The following is a 16775-nucleotide window of genomic DNA, read 5'->3' on the forward strand; positions in this document are numbered from 1 at the left end:
AGAAGCTGGTAGAGCTGTTTGCTACTTCTGCTCTACGACAGATTGGAGCCTCTTGAGGAACCTGATCTGAAACTCGAAACACATCAGCTTTGAATGACACAATCAAAGAAATACTTCATTTCGATTTTAGCCACTTGTGTTCTCCTCTTATTCCTTCGATCATAGCCCATGTATGCTAAAGTGTTGTGATCATCATTTCATGGAGTTTGCGTACAGAAAAGAGTTAGACACCGTGGATGAGAGTGTTCTCAACTGTCTGGGTTTTCCGCTGAAGAAACTAGATGGTCATCAGTCTTTTGAAATGGTGTCTATTAAGTGACATCAACTGGGGGAAATGTTTCTGTGTGTGAATGAGTTTCTGAAAAGTACAAACGGGCCGTTTTGCCTAAAAGTTCGAAAGGCCTTCAACTATAGAGCCATACAGTTTGACATTTTCGGAAATGATTGGCTTTCTTGTTTGGAGTTAGATGAGACGATAAATTGGACTCTGATGTTTGTGTGGTCAATGCGAAGCTACACTGCTAGCAGAAAGTTATCTTAGCTTAGCATAAAGATTGGAAACGTGATTTAAGGCCTCTGTAAAGCCACCTTAATAAACTCTATATCTTGTTTTTTCAACTTAAATGTAAATTAATTACAAAAGAAACAGTTTGTAATAATATTAAGGGTGTTTATACCAAACTATTTCCTGTTTGGGTGCTGTTTGATTAGGTAATTTTGTATGGATTGGGGAAATGAGTTGTGAGCTAACCTTTCCAGCTAACTAAAAAAAGTGTATTAACTGGAAAGGTAAGCTAGCAGACGCATTCAAAGATAACGGGCTGTTATTACAGAGCTATGCTAGCTGTGTCTTCATGCTAAGCTATACCACTCTAATGTTTGTATGGTTAGCATGGAGCTAATGCTAGTATACAGTTAGCTTAGCATACAAATTGGAAATGGAAATGTGTAAATCAGGCTGATTTGTTATGGTAATTATATCTTTATATAGTATTGTAGTAATATCTGTTTAAAATGTATTGTTGGCTGGTATTTCCAACTAACTAAATACTAAACCGTATTTATCTTTATCCTCCAGCACGTATTTCCCAAATTGTCCAACACACTCATATTACACAGAATCGTATGATTATTTTAATCATAACTTCAGCTTGTTAATGCTGCCAAAGTAAAGAAGTGTATTTAATAATTAAAAGCAGATATATTGCAGCACTAAATCTCAATGATGATTTCAATGTGGCCAAAGGGAGAATATATTTCTCTGCCTTTCGCCTCCACCTCACTCCTTATTTCTCTCTCTCTGTAGTTCTCTGTGTTTCATTTATGACCCAACACAGACTAAGTGGCATCCTCTCAGCGGGGTAATGCACAGATGTAATGCGATTTCTGTTATTAACGTGGTAACTTTTAGATGCAGCAAAAGTGTTCCCTTTAGTGGGTGGAGGCTGACAGAGGATGCTCTTAATGGGTGTGATGTTTCCGAAGCAAACAAACAGGAACAATAATCCGGAGCTCGGGACAAACTGAGCACTGATGAAGTTTATCCTGCGGAGGGAAATTAAACACAATCAAAATGAAGCATGAGTTTCTGATTCGGATTTATCCAGATTGATGGGCGGATGGCGTTTCTTCATCAGAGTTGCCAAAGTTTGTTTTGTAGCTGCTTGCTTGAAGCTCTGCATGAAGAGGAATGAACTGTCAGAGAAAGAACGGTGGACCGCAGAGTTAAGGTGGTTACCACAGCGGTGAATGTAGAGGCCATTTGTTTTGTCAAGTGTAGGCAGATAGTTTCAGAGGTTAAAAAAAAAATATATATATAGATGCTTAGAGCGATTTTTGCCCTTTTGAAGCCTTTGCCATTGATTTTCTGCAAAGTAAATAATTAGGTTTCATCAGTCAAGATAAAAACACTCATTATTCTTATTGTAGTCTTTCCCACATATTTGTTTGCTTTATACAGAAACATACGCCTTATAAAATGGTGGGGCAAATCTCCCAGCTGGAATTTATATACGTACTATAATTTAAGGGATTATGTGAACCTGTGTGCATCTATCTAAATATCATCTTCTCAGCTTGGTCAGAGTCGATGATCTATCTATAGTTTGAGATGACTCGTTTTTCACCGGGGGCTGTGCCTCGAGGGCAGCTTCAGGCAACACTTTCCCTCGTCATCACTGATCTCCAGCAGTGTCCCGTCTCTCCTGAAATGAGTTCGCTTGTTTTCTTCTTCGCAGTGGGAGTGTGTTTTAGTGTCTGTTCCCACTTCCCACCCAAATTCTTTGAATTACTGCAGCGCATCAGCTGCCAATCGGAGCTTAAGTGCTATCATTTTTTCGCAAACATGAATCCATTTCCTCAGAAAGCTGCGCGGCGAGGGGGGGGAACCATGAGACGTTTATTCCGGTGAGTCACGTCCTAATGATGCCTTAGAGCTTGTTAGGCTTGTCAGTCCCTTTGGCAGACTGTGGAGACAGTGGAGGGGCAGAGGAACATCTGGAACATGAACTGCAGAATATAATGGAGGCCTTTCAGCGTCTGTCAATCTAGTTAGTGCTGCTCAGAAGGACAGTAAGCACCGATAACTGCAGTGAGTAAGGACTGGCTGCTTGACTGTTCTCTGATACACCTCAAACTAACCATAATATAATTTATGCCATTTAAATCTCATCCCTCTCACCTCGTGAATTGGAACCATTTCCTCAAACACTTCCTGATAGTCATTAGACAATCTTGGTTTTTGCCCATAACCGTTTCACATTGGAATTAGATGATTACTTGTGATGGGAATACGTTGTCATAAAGGATCCCGTGGAGTCAAGACACTTGACCATGTAATTGCAGCACGGCTCAGTGTCTGTTGTTGCATGTGGAGCTGAACACATTCGATGATTAACAGAGAATTGATGGTCAACTCTTTTGATTATCTTTGAGTAATTATACAAGTATTTTCCTGCCAGTAAAAGTACTTTTAAAAATGAGTATCCTATGCTTTTCTGTGTCTTGTGTGATGCACTGCTTCAGTGTGTAAAACAAAACAAACAATTTGAACACAAACAAGCCAGATATTTCTCATGATGTTCTTGTACTTTACAGACTGTTATCAAGGTTAGTCAATAATACAAACTATCAATGGTTGCGGTTTCAGTTGCATGTTGTCCCGCATCTCTCTTTTCCTTTTTGACTTGTTTGCTCCGTACTAGAAAATTCAAAACACCCTAAAAACACAAAGGACACTGCTGCCGCCAGTTTTGCAAGTGGTTAGTAATCAACCAAAGTTCCGGGTAATTCAAAAATGTGACGTCGTGGTGGCACTAAAGGAGAGTCAGGGGACAAAGTCTGTGTGATACATCGTCTGGGAATCATGACGGCCAAGTTTCATGGTAACCCAGCCAATAGCTGTTGAGAGATTTCATTCTGGACCAAAGAGGCGGACCAACCTACAGAGTGATGGTTCAAACCCCAGATTCACCACAGTCACTTGCTTGGTTTCTTTCTGGGTTCCTTCAGTCTGACGGAGGTTTTCGAGTGGTTTTAAGGCGTTGCTCCACATCTGTCTCCCCCATGTGTCTCACCCACACTGGAATATCCAAGGGTGTCACTCACCTCTTCACATCCATTTAGCCCTTTCTCCACACTCTGTCAATAGCATTTGCATGTATATCACTTCCTCTAACAAAGGGGTTACAGGCTAAAAAGGGCCTGAGAAATGAATAGTGATGATAAAGTACAGCTTGTATTCTTGTATTCTTAACTCTTTCTTTGTCGGTTCCCCACCTAGGATAGTCAGATATTGTCAATTCAGTTAAATCTTACGATCTTATTTCTACACTAAATATTATCTGTGAAGTGAGAACTATTCAACTATTTAACCAAGAAATTTGAGTTTGACCTTCTTCTTTGTGATTTCTCAATTTATACACATTGGCATTATGCTGTCATATGTATCAGGATGTGGATTTTGTCCACACAGCCCGGCAGATATTTAAGTTAATGGGACATGAGTCACGATCATTGTCTGTAAAGGTCAGTGCCATCTTTAAAGATTTTTTTGTAATTATTTTTTTATAGCAGTCAGCAGGTCTCCTGCAGCAGAAGACGGCAGATTTTTTATATTTTTTATTGTTTTAGTGTCTGCCTTGATTAGATTACTCCTACTTACCACAAAACCTTGCACTCGTTTGTTTTTGTGTAAATGCACCTGCACATGTGCATATTTTTTGCGTGTGTTCATGTACACATATATGAAAAGGAGGCCATCATGATGGCAGTCGAACTTTCCTTGGGGCCTGTGTTTATCTTTTGTCCTGTAGCTGTCTTTGTCCCTGTGATCCTTTCTGCTTCTTTGTCCTCGACACACTGGACAAACACACTCAGCATTCATCGTCTGTCAGCATCGGTGTTTTTATGTGTATGTTGCTCTGCATGTTCGACTTTCGCCCTCCATGTTTGCTACAGTTCCTTCACTCGTGTTGCTCAGTTTGTAAATGACAGCAGCAGCCGCCAAGTGAATTAAAAATCCATACTAACAGTAACCTCAATCACAGCTCCTCTGTAATTTAATACGGTTTTATCGCAGTCACTTACTGCACTTCTTTATTGCCGTCAATGAGCTCTGTTAGAAAGGGTAATTACTGGAGCTCTGACGTCGAATGCTCCTGTCACCATGATGAAAGCCTGAGAAGTGGTGTTGCTGTATCAGATGAAAGGGTTCCCTGAAGGGTGGCCGGGTGAGAGACCTTCATATAGTAGCTGGTGTGATCTGCGGAAAGTGGATGAATAAATCATGGGCAATGGAGAGCTGTGATATGTACTATGGATGACATTTAGTGTGTCATATATCAGGATTGTCTATGGCTTAGACTGTTTTTGTCCTGGTTCGATTAATTACATGCAGCAATAATTGAGCTCCAAGCCTGTGGTCCGCTGCGTGGTGTTGGATGGGGGGGTTTCAGATGACCACGCTTTTGTCTCTCCAGCAGCACAAGTGGCTGTGGCCATTATGCAGCGCAAAGCCTGTGGATACAGAGAAGGTAATATGATTAACCTTGCCGCTGCTTCAAAGTTGTAATCAACACGTGGCGTGTCTGATTCACTGGAAAATGGGAGGAGACAAATAAATGATTCATTATTATAAGTTCAAATTTGTCTGATTTAAAAACAAAATCATAAATGTCTGTTTTGTTTTTAATTTAGTTTTGCCCAAGGATGATTTATAGTAGAACACAGTTGATGATACTTAACAAGTGTTGATGACATTGTGAGTAAAGTGACAAAATGCAGAATTGGTAGTTTAATTATAATTTATGTATTTTATCAAGTAGCTGGTCACAGCCTCTGAAATGTGAAGATTTGACACTTTATCATGTATGTACATAGAAGCAGTTTACAGATGGCACTTTGGGCTCTAGGAGGAACTTTCAACTATTGGTGGCAAAGAGTAAATTATTAAATCAATTATATAATTATACGGATAAGATGATGCAAGTATTTACTAGGTCGTGAGAGAATTTTTTTAGAACGTTGTAAAATGTAATCCAGAGTTTATTGAAATATTTTGTGTAATGAACAGTGAGTATATTTTTATGTAGCCCCAAACAAAAAATACTGACTTCTTTTCAAAGGAATGAAAAAACTTAAATATAGTCAACTGTCAGCGATGGTCACATGATAAAATAACGACCTTAGAATGGTTTAAAAACTCTGTCCTGCTGTGTAACTTATAGTAATGCTCTGCTGCTTGTTACCATGTGGACTGACAATATTTACACAAACACTTGTAAATACTTCAAAGTGCATTAGTGAGTGTGGCAGCTGAATGAAGGTTGTGTGGCAGCTGAATGAAGGTTGTCATTTTAGAAAAAGAGGCCCAATTATTTTCACACACTGTTGAAGTGTTAATATAACGTGACACTGTTCATCTCACATCTTTACATGTGACACTCGTCAATGAGCTGTCTGTGGAGTCAGAAGAGCCCCCCCCCCCCCCCCCCACACACACACACTCTGTCATCTTCACAGATACTGAAGCTGAAATCCCTCCAAAGAAAAAGTTGGTGTTTAGTCGATACAATAATCAGTAGGTATTCAACTTACAAGTTTATATGAGTAGTGGGAAGTAACTAGCTACTGTTACTACATTGTTAATATCATGTTCTTTATTTTTGACGATTATTTTCATTATTGAAGTAAATTTCTAAGGAAAATATATTTTTTAATTAGTCGTCTGTTTGTTGTTTAGTCTGAAAAATGTCTGTTAGAATTTCCCAAAGCACACCGTGACATCTAGCACATGTTTTTCTGACTAACAGTTGTGCTTTATATTTTTTAGTTGCTCAATGACTGGACCGAGACCTGTTTTAATAATATTCAGGTTTATAATTTTAATCTGGGTTATTACTTGAAAATGTTTAGATGTTCTAATGTTGAGAGAATGCATTGCTTTGCCTCATACTGTTCATTGCTGCAGCTCCTCTTTTCAGCTTCTGTCTGAAACACTTGGTTTTAGCTGCTGTCTCTTTAAGGGCCCTCTCTTGAGGAAGCCTGCTCTGATTTGCTGGCAGACCCGCCCTATTGTGATTGCAGCATATGTCGCAAATGACGGCCCTTCTTCTCTTTTCAAGCGTATTAAAAACATTTTTTAACTCATATCATCTATCCTAAAGATTCCTTACACAAGAACACAAAGAGTGGCCTTCGATTATAAAAATAGTTGGCAACTAATTTAGTAATCGATTGGTCAGGTCTGTTGTAATGCACGGCACACGCTGTGGCAACATCTCCTGGGGTGGTGGCAGTATATCAGCCAATCCCGTGCCTTGTTTAGCTCACGTGAGGACGCCGTCCTCTCTGGAGCAAATGTTTTCGGAGACAAACAATCGCTGTCGACAGAGCAGAGACAAGTGTGGTTGTAAGTCGCTTTGGATAAAAGTGTCTGCCAAATGACATGTAATGTAATGTAATTTAATGTAAAAGTGTGGGAACACTTACCATAACAGAGAGAGAGAGGAAGAGATCATAGGTGGTTGATTTTTTGAGCATCATAAAACCATTATTATAAATTATAATAGCAACTCTGTACTGATAATAGGTCTAAAGTAATCCTCGGAAGGACTTTTTAGTGCATTATTGCTACTTTAACTCAAGTGAAAGTCTGACTACCTCTAAGTGCATGTATTTCTAGCTAATGCTTAAGATTCGTAACTTCTGATTATCCTTCTCTGTCTATATGAGTAAGATATGAATGATTTAAATCTGAAGTCTCCACAGAAATGTATGTCTTTCAGTCTCGTCTGTCGATTGATTGCTGAGAATCCTTCTGTGCAGCTTTCATCATCGTGTCCCTTAGTTCTGCTCCATGAAGATGGAAAAAGCGAATCACTTTGAATAAACTAATGCCTTTTTCAGTGAGAGAGAGCTGAGGGCTTTTAGAGGGCTTGCTTATTAAAGCCATTTTTCTCCACCCGCGTCCTCTCTCTCTCTCCTCTTGACCTCCACTCCTCTCCTTTGTTAACAGGAGGAATGTTTCTGGTACTCAAGACGTAGCCAGTCTGCAGCGAGATGGGATCAGAGGAGCGCAGTTCGGCCATGTCACAGAAGATCTCCTCCCTGTCACGCAGCAACAGCAGCTCCTCGTCCAAGCATGACAGCCGACAGGTAACTCACACCAGCTGGAGACACTGGAGGACCAGTCACACGTTCCAAATGCACATCCGGCCACACGTCATTCACTGCTCACTGGTGTAGTTAGACGCTGTGGTCTTGTTACACCTCCAGATCATTTCCCTGGTATGACAGGGACAGTTTGGATTATCTGTGTTTTTTCTCCTTAAGCATTTTATTAATTGCAAATATAGCATCAGGCAATCCTCAGGGATTTCTCGGGGCTATGGGAGGAGAATGACCTGACACCAAATTCCATTTTGGATGAGATCTTATGTTTATATCAGATGTTCTTGTGAGACTTTATTCAGCTCTTTACAAATGCAAGCCTGAGGAGACAAGCGCATCTCAGCCTCTCTGCGTCATATAGCTCACACACAGAGGATTCAGATCTGCCAACTTGACGGAGATGTTTTCTATCTCAGAGATGTTTGTAGTCTCAGACCACAGCATTTTTTACAAATATGGCAAAATGTAAGAGAAGCTTCTGAATAACTAAGATGCTTTTTTCCCCCTCAAAGGGTTGTTCTCTCACATCCACATTAGTGAAGATATCAGCACCGCGAACACACTGTTGTTGCATTTGCCTTGAGCACTTATCTGTCGGCAGCAGACTCATTAATTTTTCATTACCTGCAACAGCTTTTCTGTTTGTAAATGAAAGTAATACTGTTCCTGTGCAGTCCTCCCTGCCGGACACACAGACACCAGTGGTTATAACAGATACACAAGTGTTTTCACCTGCAAAAACTTTTGAATGAACAAATAAATAAATAAATATTCTCTTAAAATCGCAATTTCACACCTCATAAGCCTCAGTCATGCTTGGACTGTAGTTTTGTATTACTAATGTCAATGTCAATGTCAATTTTATTTATACTAATAAGAAATCTTATTTTCTTATCTAACATGAATTCTTAATTAAATATACTGAAGAGGTCAGTGATGGTGTGGTTCTCTGACTCACTGAGTTTGACCTTCCTGCGCTTTCCTCCTACTTGAAACTGTCCAATCACTGACCACATGTGATCAGACATTTGAACAGGAGACTACAGCTACGAGCACCTATGACGCGCACTTATAACCGTCAAGGAGGTCATGTTCTCCCCCCTGTCCATTTAGTTTGTTTGCTGGTTGTCTGCATGATTATGCAAAAACTACTCCTCAGATTTTAATGATAGAAAGAGTCCATTAAATGTTGGCACAGATCCCAGCATTTCCAGGAACTTTCTCCAACATTGCAGACTTTTTTTCTACTTTTTCACGGATTTCACAAGAAATAATTCATGGACCTTGTTGGAAAAGAATCAGGTTGGGGGCTGATATTTATGAGTGTGTGCAATCTGGTGAACATCCAAATCAAGTGAATCCAGTGGTGTTAAACAAGGTTTCAAGATAATTTTATCTCGAAATCTCCCAGTTTCCTTTGTTCTTACCCTGATGTTTGTCCCTGTAAATCGACATCTTGTTATATCACTGTTCACTCTCAGAAAATGTCCCTTGACCTTGAAGAAAAGCGCCTGGGCGGTATATATATATGACTCACTGTGTGTGACTATGTCTGTCGGAGCTAGGGCGAGCGTTCAGGGAGAGATGGTGAGAGAGAGAGAGAGAGAGAGAGAGAGAGAGAGAACGCTCCACAAGCCACGCCCCTCCTCCTCCACCTCCATCCCCACCCCATCAGATATGAGGGTTTATTTTAGGCTGCCTCACCTCCAGCAGTCCGCGTCTCTGACTGATACAGTTTGTTTGGCCAGGACTGTTTCCTACAGTCAGGGACGCCCTGAGATAACAAACACAGAGTCACCTCACACGTCTGCCGAGTCCGCCCTGACCCCTGTGACGTGACCAGTTTTTGTCCCTATATGAACATAATGATGCATAGGGTGTATCACCATTGTCGCACACAAACAAGGAACTACACCTTAAAGAGTGATTTCATGAATTGCCCTTTAAGTGACAAAATAGAAAGAGACATATACCAATCACTATACTAATAGTAGAATGCCACTAAGTAGAGCATATACCTTCAGCAAGGCCAAACGATCATCAAACATGATGGTCTAGTTCTGTCAGTAAAATAAATAGATCCCTGGTTCGCCATTTAATCTGCATCTAAACTGAATATGTTCTCCCCAGGCCCAGATCCCATCCTTCTACCAGGTTTGGTGGGAATTGGTTTGGTAGTATTTGCATAAAATCTTGTTAATAAATAAATGAACAAACAAACCAATAGACACGGGTGAAACATAACCTTCTCCGTGGAGGTAACGAAACAGAGGATTGCTGCCATAGCCTCGTCCTTGGATGGCAAGGATAGGGACAATTTTGCATTTGTGATAGACTTTTAAAAGGATGCGTCCATTTGAGCTCATATGTGTTATAATGGAATTTAGCTGGTGATCTTTGTCGTACATGATACCCCACACTCTATCCTGTCTGCTCTCAAACTGCTCAGAAAGACCAAAATTACAAAGAACTGGGTTAAAATTGCAGCATTAAAGGCTTCCAGGATGTAATTGACTTCCTGTTTGCCCCCTTACACACAAATAGCATAATATAAGATCAAATTATAGATTTGTGATGAAATCAAATACTGATAGTGCAAAGAGTATTTAGTTTGTTTGGTTGAAATGCTCACGAAAATATATATCACTCTTTTGCATTTGCTCCTATACTAACGTCTGTGTGGGTCTTTTTATGTAACAGGTAATAAAGAAATATCGAGTGTGACCACTATGTCTACATTGCCTCGCAACGATAGACTTGTCTCTGCCTGGTAAACAAGTTTAAAGTCTTTCGAAATTCCCCTCTTCCAGTGTGTGTTAAAAATATATATACTTCAAAAAAGACATCAAGCGCTTGTTTCCACAAGCCAAGTAGCTCGGCTTGTGACGAGCAAACTGTGTGGAAAATCAATGGACTGCCTCTCTGAACAAAAATTGATTGATGACCAATCTTCTGTCTAACGGATAAATCAACTAATCGTTTCGTGCTATGAAGCACAAGTAAGTCCTCAAAGATATTACACAGCCCTCTTTTGATACTGTTTATGCTGCTGTCCTGGAAATCTCACTGAAGTCCATGACACAGCTCTCTGGATTAGTCTGTGATGAAATATCATCTTAATCCTTGCATGTGCAGGAGATTTGGATTTGAGCGTTCTAATCTCATCAGGAAATTATTATCATTGTGAAGCGTGAGATTAGACGGGTAAGATAATTTAATAAGTGGGACCATGAGGTTAAATTTGCAGTTGACACCAAACCTTGTATGGAAGCGTTTTCAGGGAACAGACGCCACAAATCTGAACACTGCCAACAGCAGCAAAAAATTACAATACACTTTTGACTCTGACCTTCACGCTGTTGTTTGGTCGATTCATTCACCTTATACATGGCTGCACCTCACGGCAACTTCAATCTGCATGTGTCTGCATAAAATTGAGCGTCGGCTGTTGTTTGTGTACATCTCAGAGGTTTCATGGACAATATGTGCCCACAGGACAGCTGGGAAATAGTGGAGGGTCTGCGTGGAGGCTTCGGCACCGTCCTGGAGCCCCAGAAACAGGAGGGCTACATGCTGAAGAGGAGAAAGTGGCCAATGAAGGGCTGGCATAAGGTATGATCCAACCTCTGGGATGTCCTGAAAGGGACAGTTCTCCGGGAAATGAAAATTCACTCATTATCCACTCACCACTTATCCGGGGGAGGGGTGGGTGAAGTGTTCGAGGGCCACAGAACACTTCTGGAGTCTCAGGGGTAAACAGCGTTGCAGCTAAATCCAATCCCTTCCGGAAGGGGACATTTAGGCTTAAAACACAGTGTGAATGACCTTGTTTCATGTTTTTTCTGTGACCTATCCCTTTGAATGACCCTGGCTAAGTTACACTGCTCATCAGAGTGATGACATCATGACGTTTTTTCTGATGTCAAATTCCATTTCCTGGGTTTTACAGAACACGGTCCAGGTTGCTTTCACACGTAAAAAAAAAAATGTTGACGTGACTCATTTACGTTTTGGAGTAATTGAATGAGTTTTTGCCGTACATGATTTCATCCGCTGAGGAGTCACATGTGCCCCGGGTCAGAGGCTCTTCACGCGGCGTCTAAAAGCTTTCACTGGGATGATGCTGTCTCCAAGGCTCAGTGTTCCTCTCAGATGCATTAGCTGATGGTCTGTTGGTTAATAGAGCCGTATACGTTTAGTATTGACTTACAGTCAGAGCTTTGCAGGTCGTGGTGCTGTAAAGGGTCTGACTCTGTAAATGTAGAGAAAGGATTTACAAAGAGAACTGAGGAGGAGGAAGATGACAGCAGGAAGTAGGATAGGGAGGCAGATGGAAGAGATGAGGCTGGGATGAAAAACATCTATCGATGATCTTGGCAATCGACGGTGGACAGAGGGATCATCGATAGGCCAATGTCAGAGATTTAGCTAAAAGTGTAAAGTATCAAGGATTTGATAACAACGTCTCTGGAATAATAGTTAAAAAAAAGATATCGGCCAATTTATCGACATCAGATATGTTTTAACGTCTATTATCTGTATCGGCCACAGAACCCCTTAGTGTTTGGGCTCCACTCCTCAGATCATATCACAGTGTGGCAATAAGATGATCTGACACTGGAGAAGATCCCTCAACGCTGCAGCAGAGACATTAACAACACAGACGACCAAGAGGCTGACTGTGTCATGATCACTCACAACAGTGACGTCATACTGGTGCTGTCAGGGATGTTGTTTATCATCATCCCGGCTGCGTCTCATCGGCTCATCGTGCCTCTTTCTCCCCACAGAGATACTTCTTCCTGGACAAGGGCATCCTGAAGTACGGCAAGTGCAGTGCTGATGTGAGTACAGACGCCTGCCGGCTGCCTCCCATCTGGGACGCTTTGTGTCTCTTGTTGTACAGCGCTCTGTGCCAGTAAATGAAATTCCCTCACAATCTCCTGGTCATTGAAGGGGTCACACAGTGCAATGTCAATCTCGTATAATTCTCTAGTCATTGTATAGCTATTCAGAGAGTCTGCCTGGCCAGGTCTGAGCAGACTGTTACTGCTGCTTTCAGCACAAAATACCTGAGCAGCATTGTGTGTCTCCTCCAGTGTGTTTAAAGCACCATGTGTTGACATGTGTTGGCAGATTGAGAAAGGGAAACTGCACGGCCGCATCGATGTGGGTCTCTCTGTCATGGCCATTAAGAAGAAAGCCAAGTGCATCGATCTTGATGCCGAGGAAAACATCTATCACCTTAAGGTAAACTGCAAGGCTAATAAATATAATGCATCTCCCCCCCCCCCCCCCCCCCCCCGTTTAACAGGAAAAGATGGTAAAACATGGACTATTTAGATTATTCCCCGTGACTTCCTGGAACAGCTGACTAACATTGGAACGACTTTAAAATGACCTCAAGAGTTACCATACTTGTCCGTGTGTTACTTTCTGATTGTGATATCTGCTCTGCAGATTAAGTCCCAGGAGCTGTTTGATGAATGGGTGTCCAAGCTGCGCCACCATCGGCTCTATCGGCAGAATGAGATTGCCATGTACCCTAATGAGAAATCCTTCTACTACCCTCATTACTCCTCCCCCAAGTCGCCCAACTCCCCCAGCTTGGCTAAGAGTGCCTCTATGAGAAAGGTAAACATCTCCATTACACAGCATACGGGCAATGAACACTATGTGGTCCGTAAATGCTTTCCTCTGTCTTTCTGCTTATTGTTGTCAGTGACTACATTTACATGGATTCCAACAATCTGACTGTTGACCTGATTCTGAATAAAACATGACTCTGATTATGGTGTTTACTTGTTTTGCTAATAGAATATTTCCATTCATATTACCATTTACGTGTTACAGAGCATAGTCTGATAATGACCCACTTCAACATTATGTCCGCTACGTCTGACATTTCTGCCAGAATAAAATAAAAAACAGAACATGCAATGTCGAGCAGTTGGGAACTGCTGTATGTCAATATCACAAAATGCTGTGAAAACTCCAATAGGACGTTATAATTAAATTAAGACGTATACATGTCTACATAATGTGACTAAGGTCAGAATGCTCCATGTGTGTTAATTCTATTATTTATTTTCCTCTATTTGCATTAAGTTAATCAGAAAATGCTGTTTACATGTCTTACTCAATAACCTCTATTGACACATTTTTATAAAGGATGCAAACAGTGATTGTTCTGACCTTTGGTTTTGTTTGCTATTGCAGTGCATGTCTTTACAAAGACAGTCCACAGTGCATTCTGTCGGAGCCTTCCCTGTGAGCTGCACCAGCCAGGCCAAAGTTACAGCCTGGCTCCAGTCATCAGATGACATGGACAAGTGCTCCAAAGGTGAGACTACACAGCGGCCCCCTGGGATTCGAGTATGTGACCACAAACTAACATCATGAAATCATCTGCACTTTTATTTAAGTTAAATGATATAAATATATATATATATATATATATATATAGTTGTTTCAAGTTGTTTGTTAAGAATCCTTATTAAATACATACCTATACAGAGGCTACAGCTGAAAGGTTTCAGAATTGCTTATTTCCTCGTGAAGGTCTGTCCAGTTTTCAGTGACTCTGAATTACAGATAATGTTTTTGCTGTGAACTCACGAAAGAAATGTTTTTGCCTCGTGAATGGGAAATCTCAGGGACACCTCCAGAGAGTCATTACGCACAGTTGTTGACTCACAGACTACCTGATTAGATTTGAGTGGTCAAAGGTCAGGGTCACCTCACCCCACACCTCCTAGGCCTCTCGAACACAATCTCTGTCTTCAGGGAATTTCTTCAGATTTTGACCGTTTGTCACTGGGACTCAAAGCTTGACTCATCAGAAAACAGTGGTCAAAGGTCAGGGTGACCTTCTGTGAGTCTGTAGACTCAAACCGCACTTGGTTGGCGGAGGCGTACAACAAGAGGGCCGTACTTCTATTCATTCAATTCATTTGTGTGCTTGTCAGATGCTTTTACTAATAATTAATAGCTCACAGTGTTGTTTATACAGAAGGAACTGTTGATTATTGATACACTGTTCCCCCCATGTTCCTTCATTTGAATTCTTACAATATTAACACTTCCACTATCTATTAATGTATTTTTAAACCAGAAAGTTAAAAAATCCTTAATCAACAAGGGACACAAAGCGTTGATTCTGTTTCTGTTTCTCTTTTAAATCTTCTTTCCTCAATGTTGATCGTTTCCCTGCTCTGAGCAGACCTGTCAGTCTGTGACGCCTACCTGCTGGAGCTCAACCACCTGCTTCAGAGTATGGAAGTCCTCCATCGAACCTATTCTGCTCCATCCATCCAAGCCCTGCAGGTCAGCGCTCCTTTTTTTTCCTGGTTCCCTTTGTTTGGGTCTTTCATCACAGTTCAACATTTTATAGTCTAAAGCACCAGCACAGTAAATAAACCACAAAGTAATCTGCAAAGTAACTTCTTGTTTCTCTTCTTTTATCCTTTTTCTCCATCATACACTGCCAGTTGTGGAATAATATTCTCTGAAAATACTTACGAGTGTCGTCTTTATTGTTCACCAGACCTCTACATTCGACAGCCCTAAGAAAGAAAAGAGACTTCCAAAGAAATGGCGGAATAAAAACTACAACAAAGACGTGAAAACAACTCTGCAGGTAGACAGTATTAAGATGAAGAGGGATCATACTTTTTCTGATGTGTGTGTCTGGCCCTCTTGGATTTACTTGCTCTTCTTTCATGCAGGTACCCAGCTGCATCTCCTCGGGCTCCATCCGCCTCCATGCCTCTAACCCCAACCTCTCCACCGCTGCACTCGCTAATGACAAAGCCGACACAGAGTCACTAGATTCTCCCTTTGATGTGGCCAAGCTCCAGGAGGACTTCTGCCGCATCGCCACCGACTGTGAGTGAACGATTTTAATGAGCAGATTGGTTTTGATGGAAACGTACGACAAACTCAAGATTTAAAAAATACTTTGCAAACTCTCTCTGTCGCTTTTGCAAAAGTACGACAGCACCGGCAATGTGTTGTCATGCGCCAAACAAAATAGAAGTGACAGTGGTGCAGCCATTCAGCTGTTAATTACTGATAAACTGTCAGTCTCAGTTTTCATTCATTCAAATTCCGACGTTTGGTTTTTGTAAACCACAGAGGATTAAAAATCTCTGTTGCATACAGAAGGTTGCTTCTTATGGGACTAGTTTAGTTTTCTGCCTTCTTCTCCAAAAATTCATATTAATAATGAGGATGATCCGCGTTTTACATAATGATATCACGATTTTAACGTTGCTCCTTGGAATAGCTGTCAAAGCATTTAAATTGCACACTTGCAATTATGAAGATAAGGATGTGTGATGAGCCTTAAATGATTAATTTTTTTGTTTTTTACATTTTAACAGCATTTTATGTAATGTATCTTCCCAAGCACCGATTAGGAAAGGCGTGGGAAAATTACTGTCATTAAACAAAGATGGCAGCCCGCTGAGGGACGGGAGATAATCAAAATCTCACTTGTGTGTGATAGACTTTCAGTGGAATTACTGTGATTTGCTCTATTTGATGTGAATACTTGGTTCCCAGCTAAAGCTCCCTGCTTCTCCTCTTGTTGCCACAGTGCATGCAACCATGAAGTCGGCCCTCGGTACACTGACGTCTGAGCGGGAGAGGTTAAGGACGTGTCTGGACCACGAAACGTGTCCGCCTACCTCGCCGCAAGTTGTCGGTTTGAAGAACACGCTGGCGACGGTACGTGAAATACACACATCATCACACGCAGGCACAGAGATCTGTATTGAGAAACACATTCCACCTTCTTTAAGTCTACTCTCATGTGCCACGTCCTCCCACTCCACTTGTCAGCCCTGACACATTGATGAGTCTTTTAGAGGAATCACTAGCTGCTGGTGTGATTTGTTTGACCCACTTCAACATGACCACGTTCAACAGTCATGTTTCCAGGTGCCTCCCACCCGGACTCTCTTTCTATTTTCTGTCTCTAGTCACACAGGTTCATTGACATGCCGACTTCTTCTTCTTCTTCTTCTTCTTCTTCTTCTTCTTCTTCTTCTTCTTCTTCTTCTTCTTCTTCTTCTTCTTCTTCTTCTTCTTCTTCTTCTTCT

At 41.2% G+C, this 16775-nt stretch overlaps 1 protein-coding gene across 7 annotated transcripts in view; it reads left to right on the forward strand.

Moving 5' to 3' along the window:
• osbpl3b (oxysterol binding protein-like 3b) overlaps window positions 1-16775 on the forward strand; it is a 31413-nt gene that overhangs the window by 4718 nt on the left and 9920 nt on the right. For 4 of the 7 annotated variants that reach the window (XM_053433257.1, XM_053433258.1, XM_053433259.1 and 1 more), the window contains exons 2-11: window positions 7517-7656; window positions 11172-11283; window positions 12462-12515; window positions 12808-12921; window positions 13132-13305; window positions 13891-14014; window positions 14894-14997; window positions 15218-15310; window positions 15399-15558; window positions 16271-16401. In XM_053433257.1, the coding sequence (XP_053289232.1) occupies window positions 7517-7656; window positions 11172-11283; window positions 12462-12515; window positions 12808-12921; window positions 13132-13305; window positions 13891-14014; window positions 14894-14997; window positions 15218-15310; window positions 15399-15558; window positions 16271-16401 (1206 nt within the window). Of the gene's footprint in view, window positions 1-7516; window positions 7657-11166; window positions 11284-12461; window positions 12516-12807; window positions 12922-13131; window positions 13306-13890; window positions 14015-14893; window positions 14998-15217; window positions 15311-15398; window positions 15559-16270; window positions 16402-16775 lie in introns of all 7 variants that reach the window. The other 3 variants (XM_053433262.1, XM_053433263.1, XM_053433264.1) reach the window with 1 other exon arrangement.

This window comes from Pleuronectes platessa, chromosome 10, assembly GCF_947347685.1.
Source record: "Pleuronectes platessa chromosome 10, fPlePla1.1, whole genome shotgun sequence".
NCBI lineage: Eukaryota > Metazoa > Chordata > Actinopteri > Pleuronectiformes > Pleuronectidae > Pleuronectes > Pleuronectes platessa.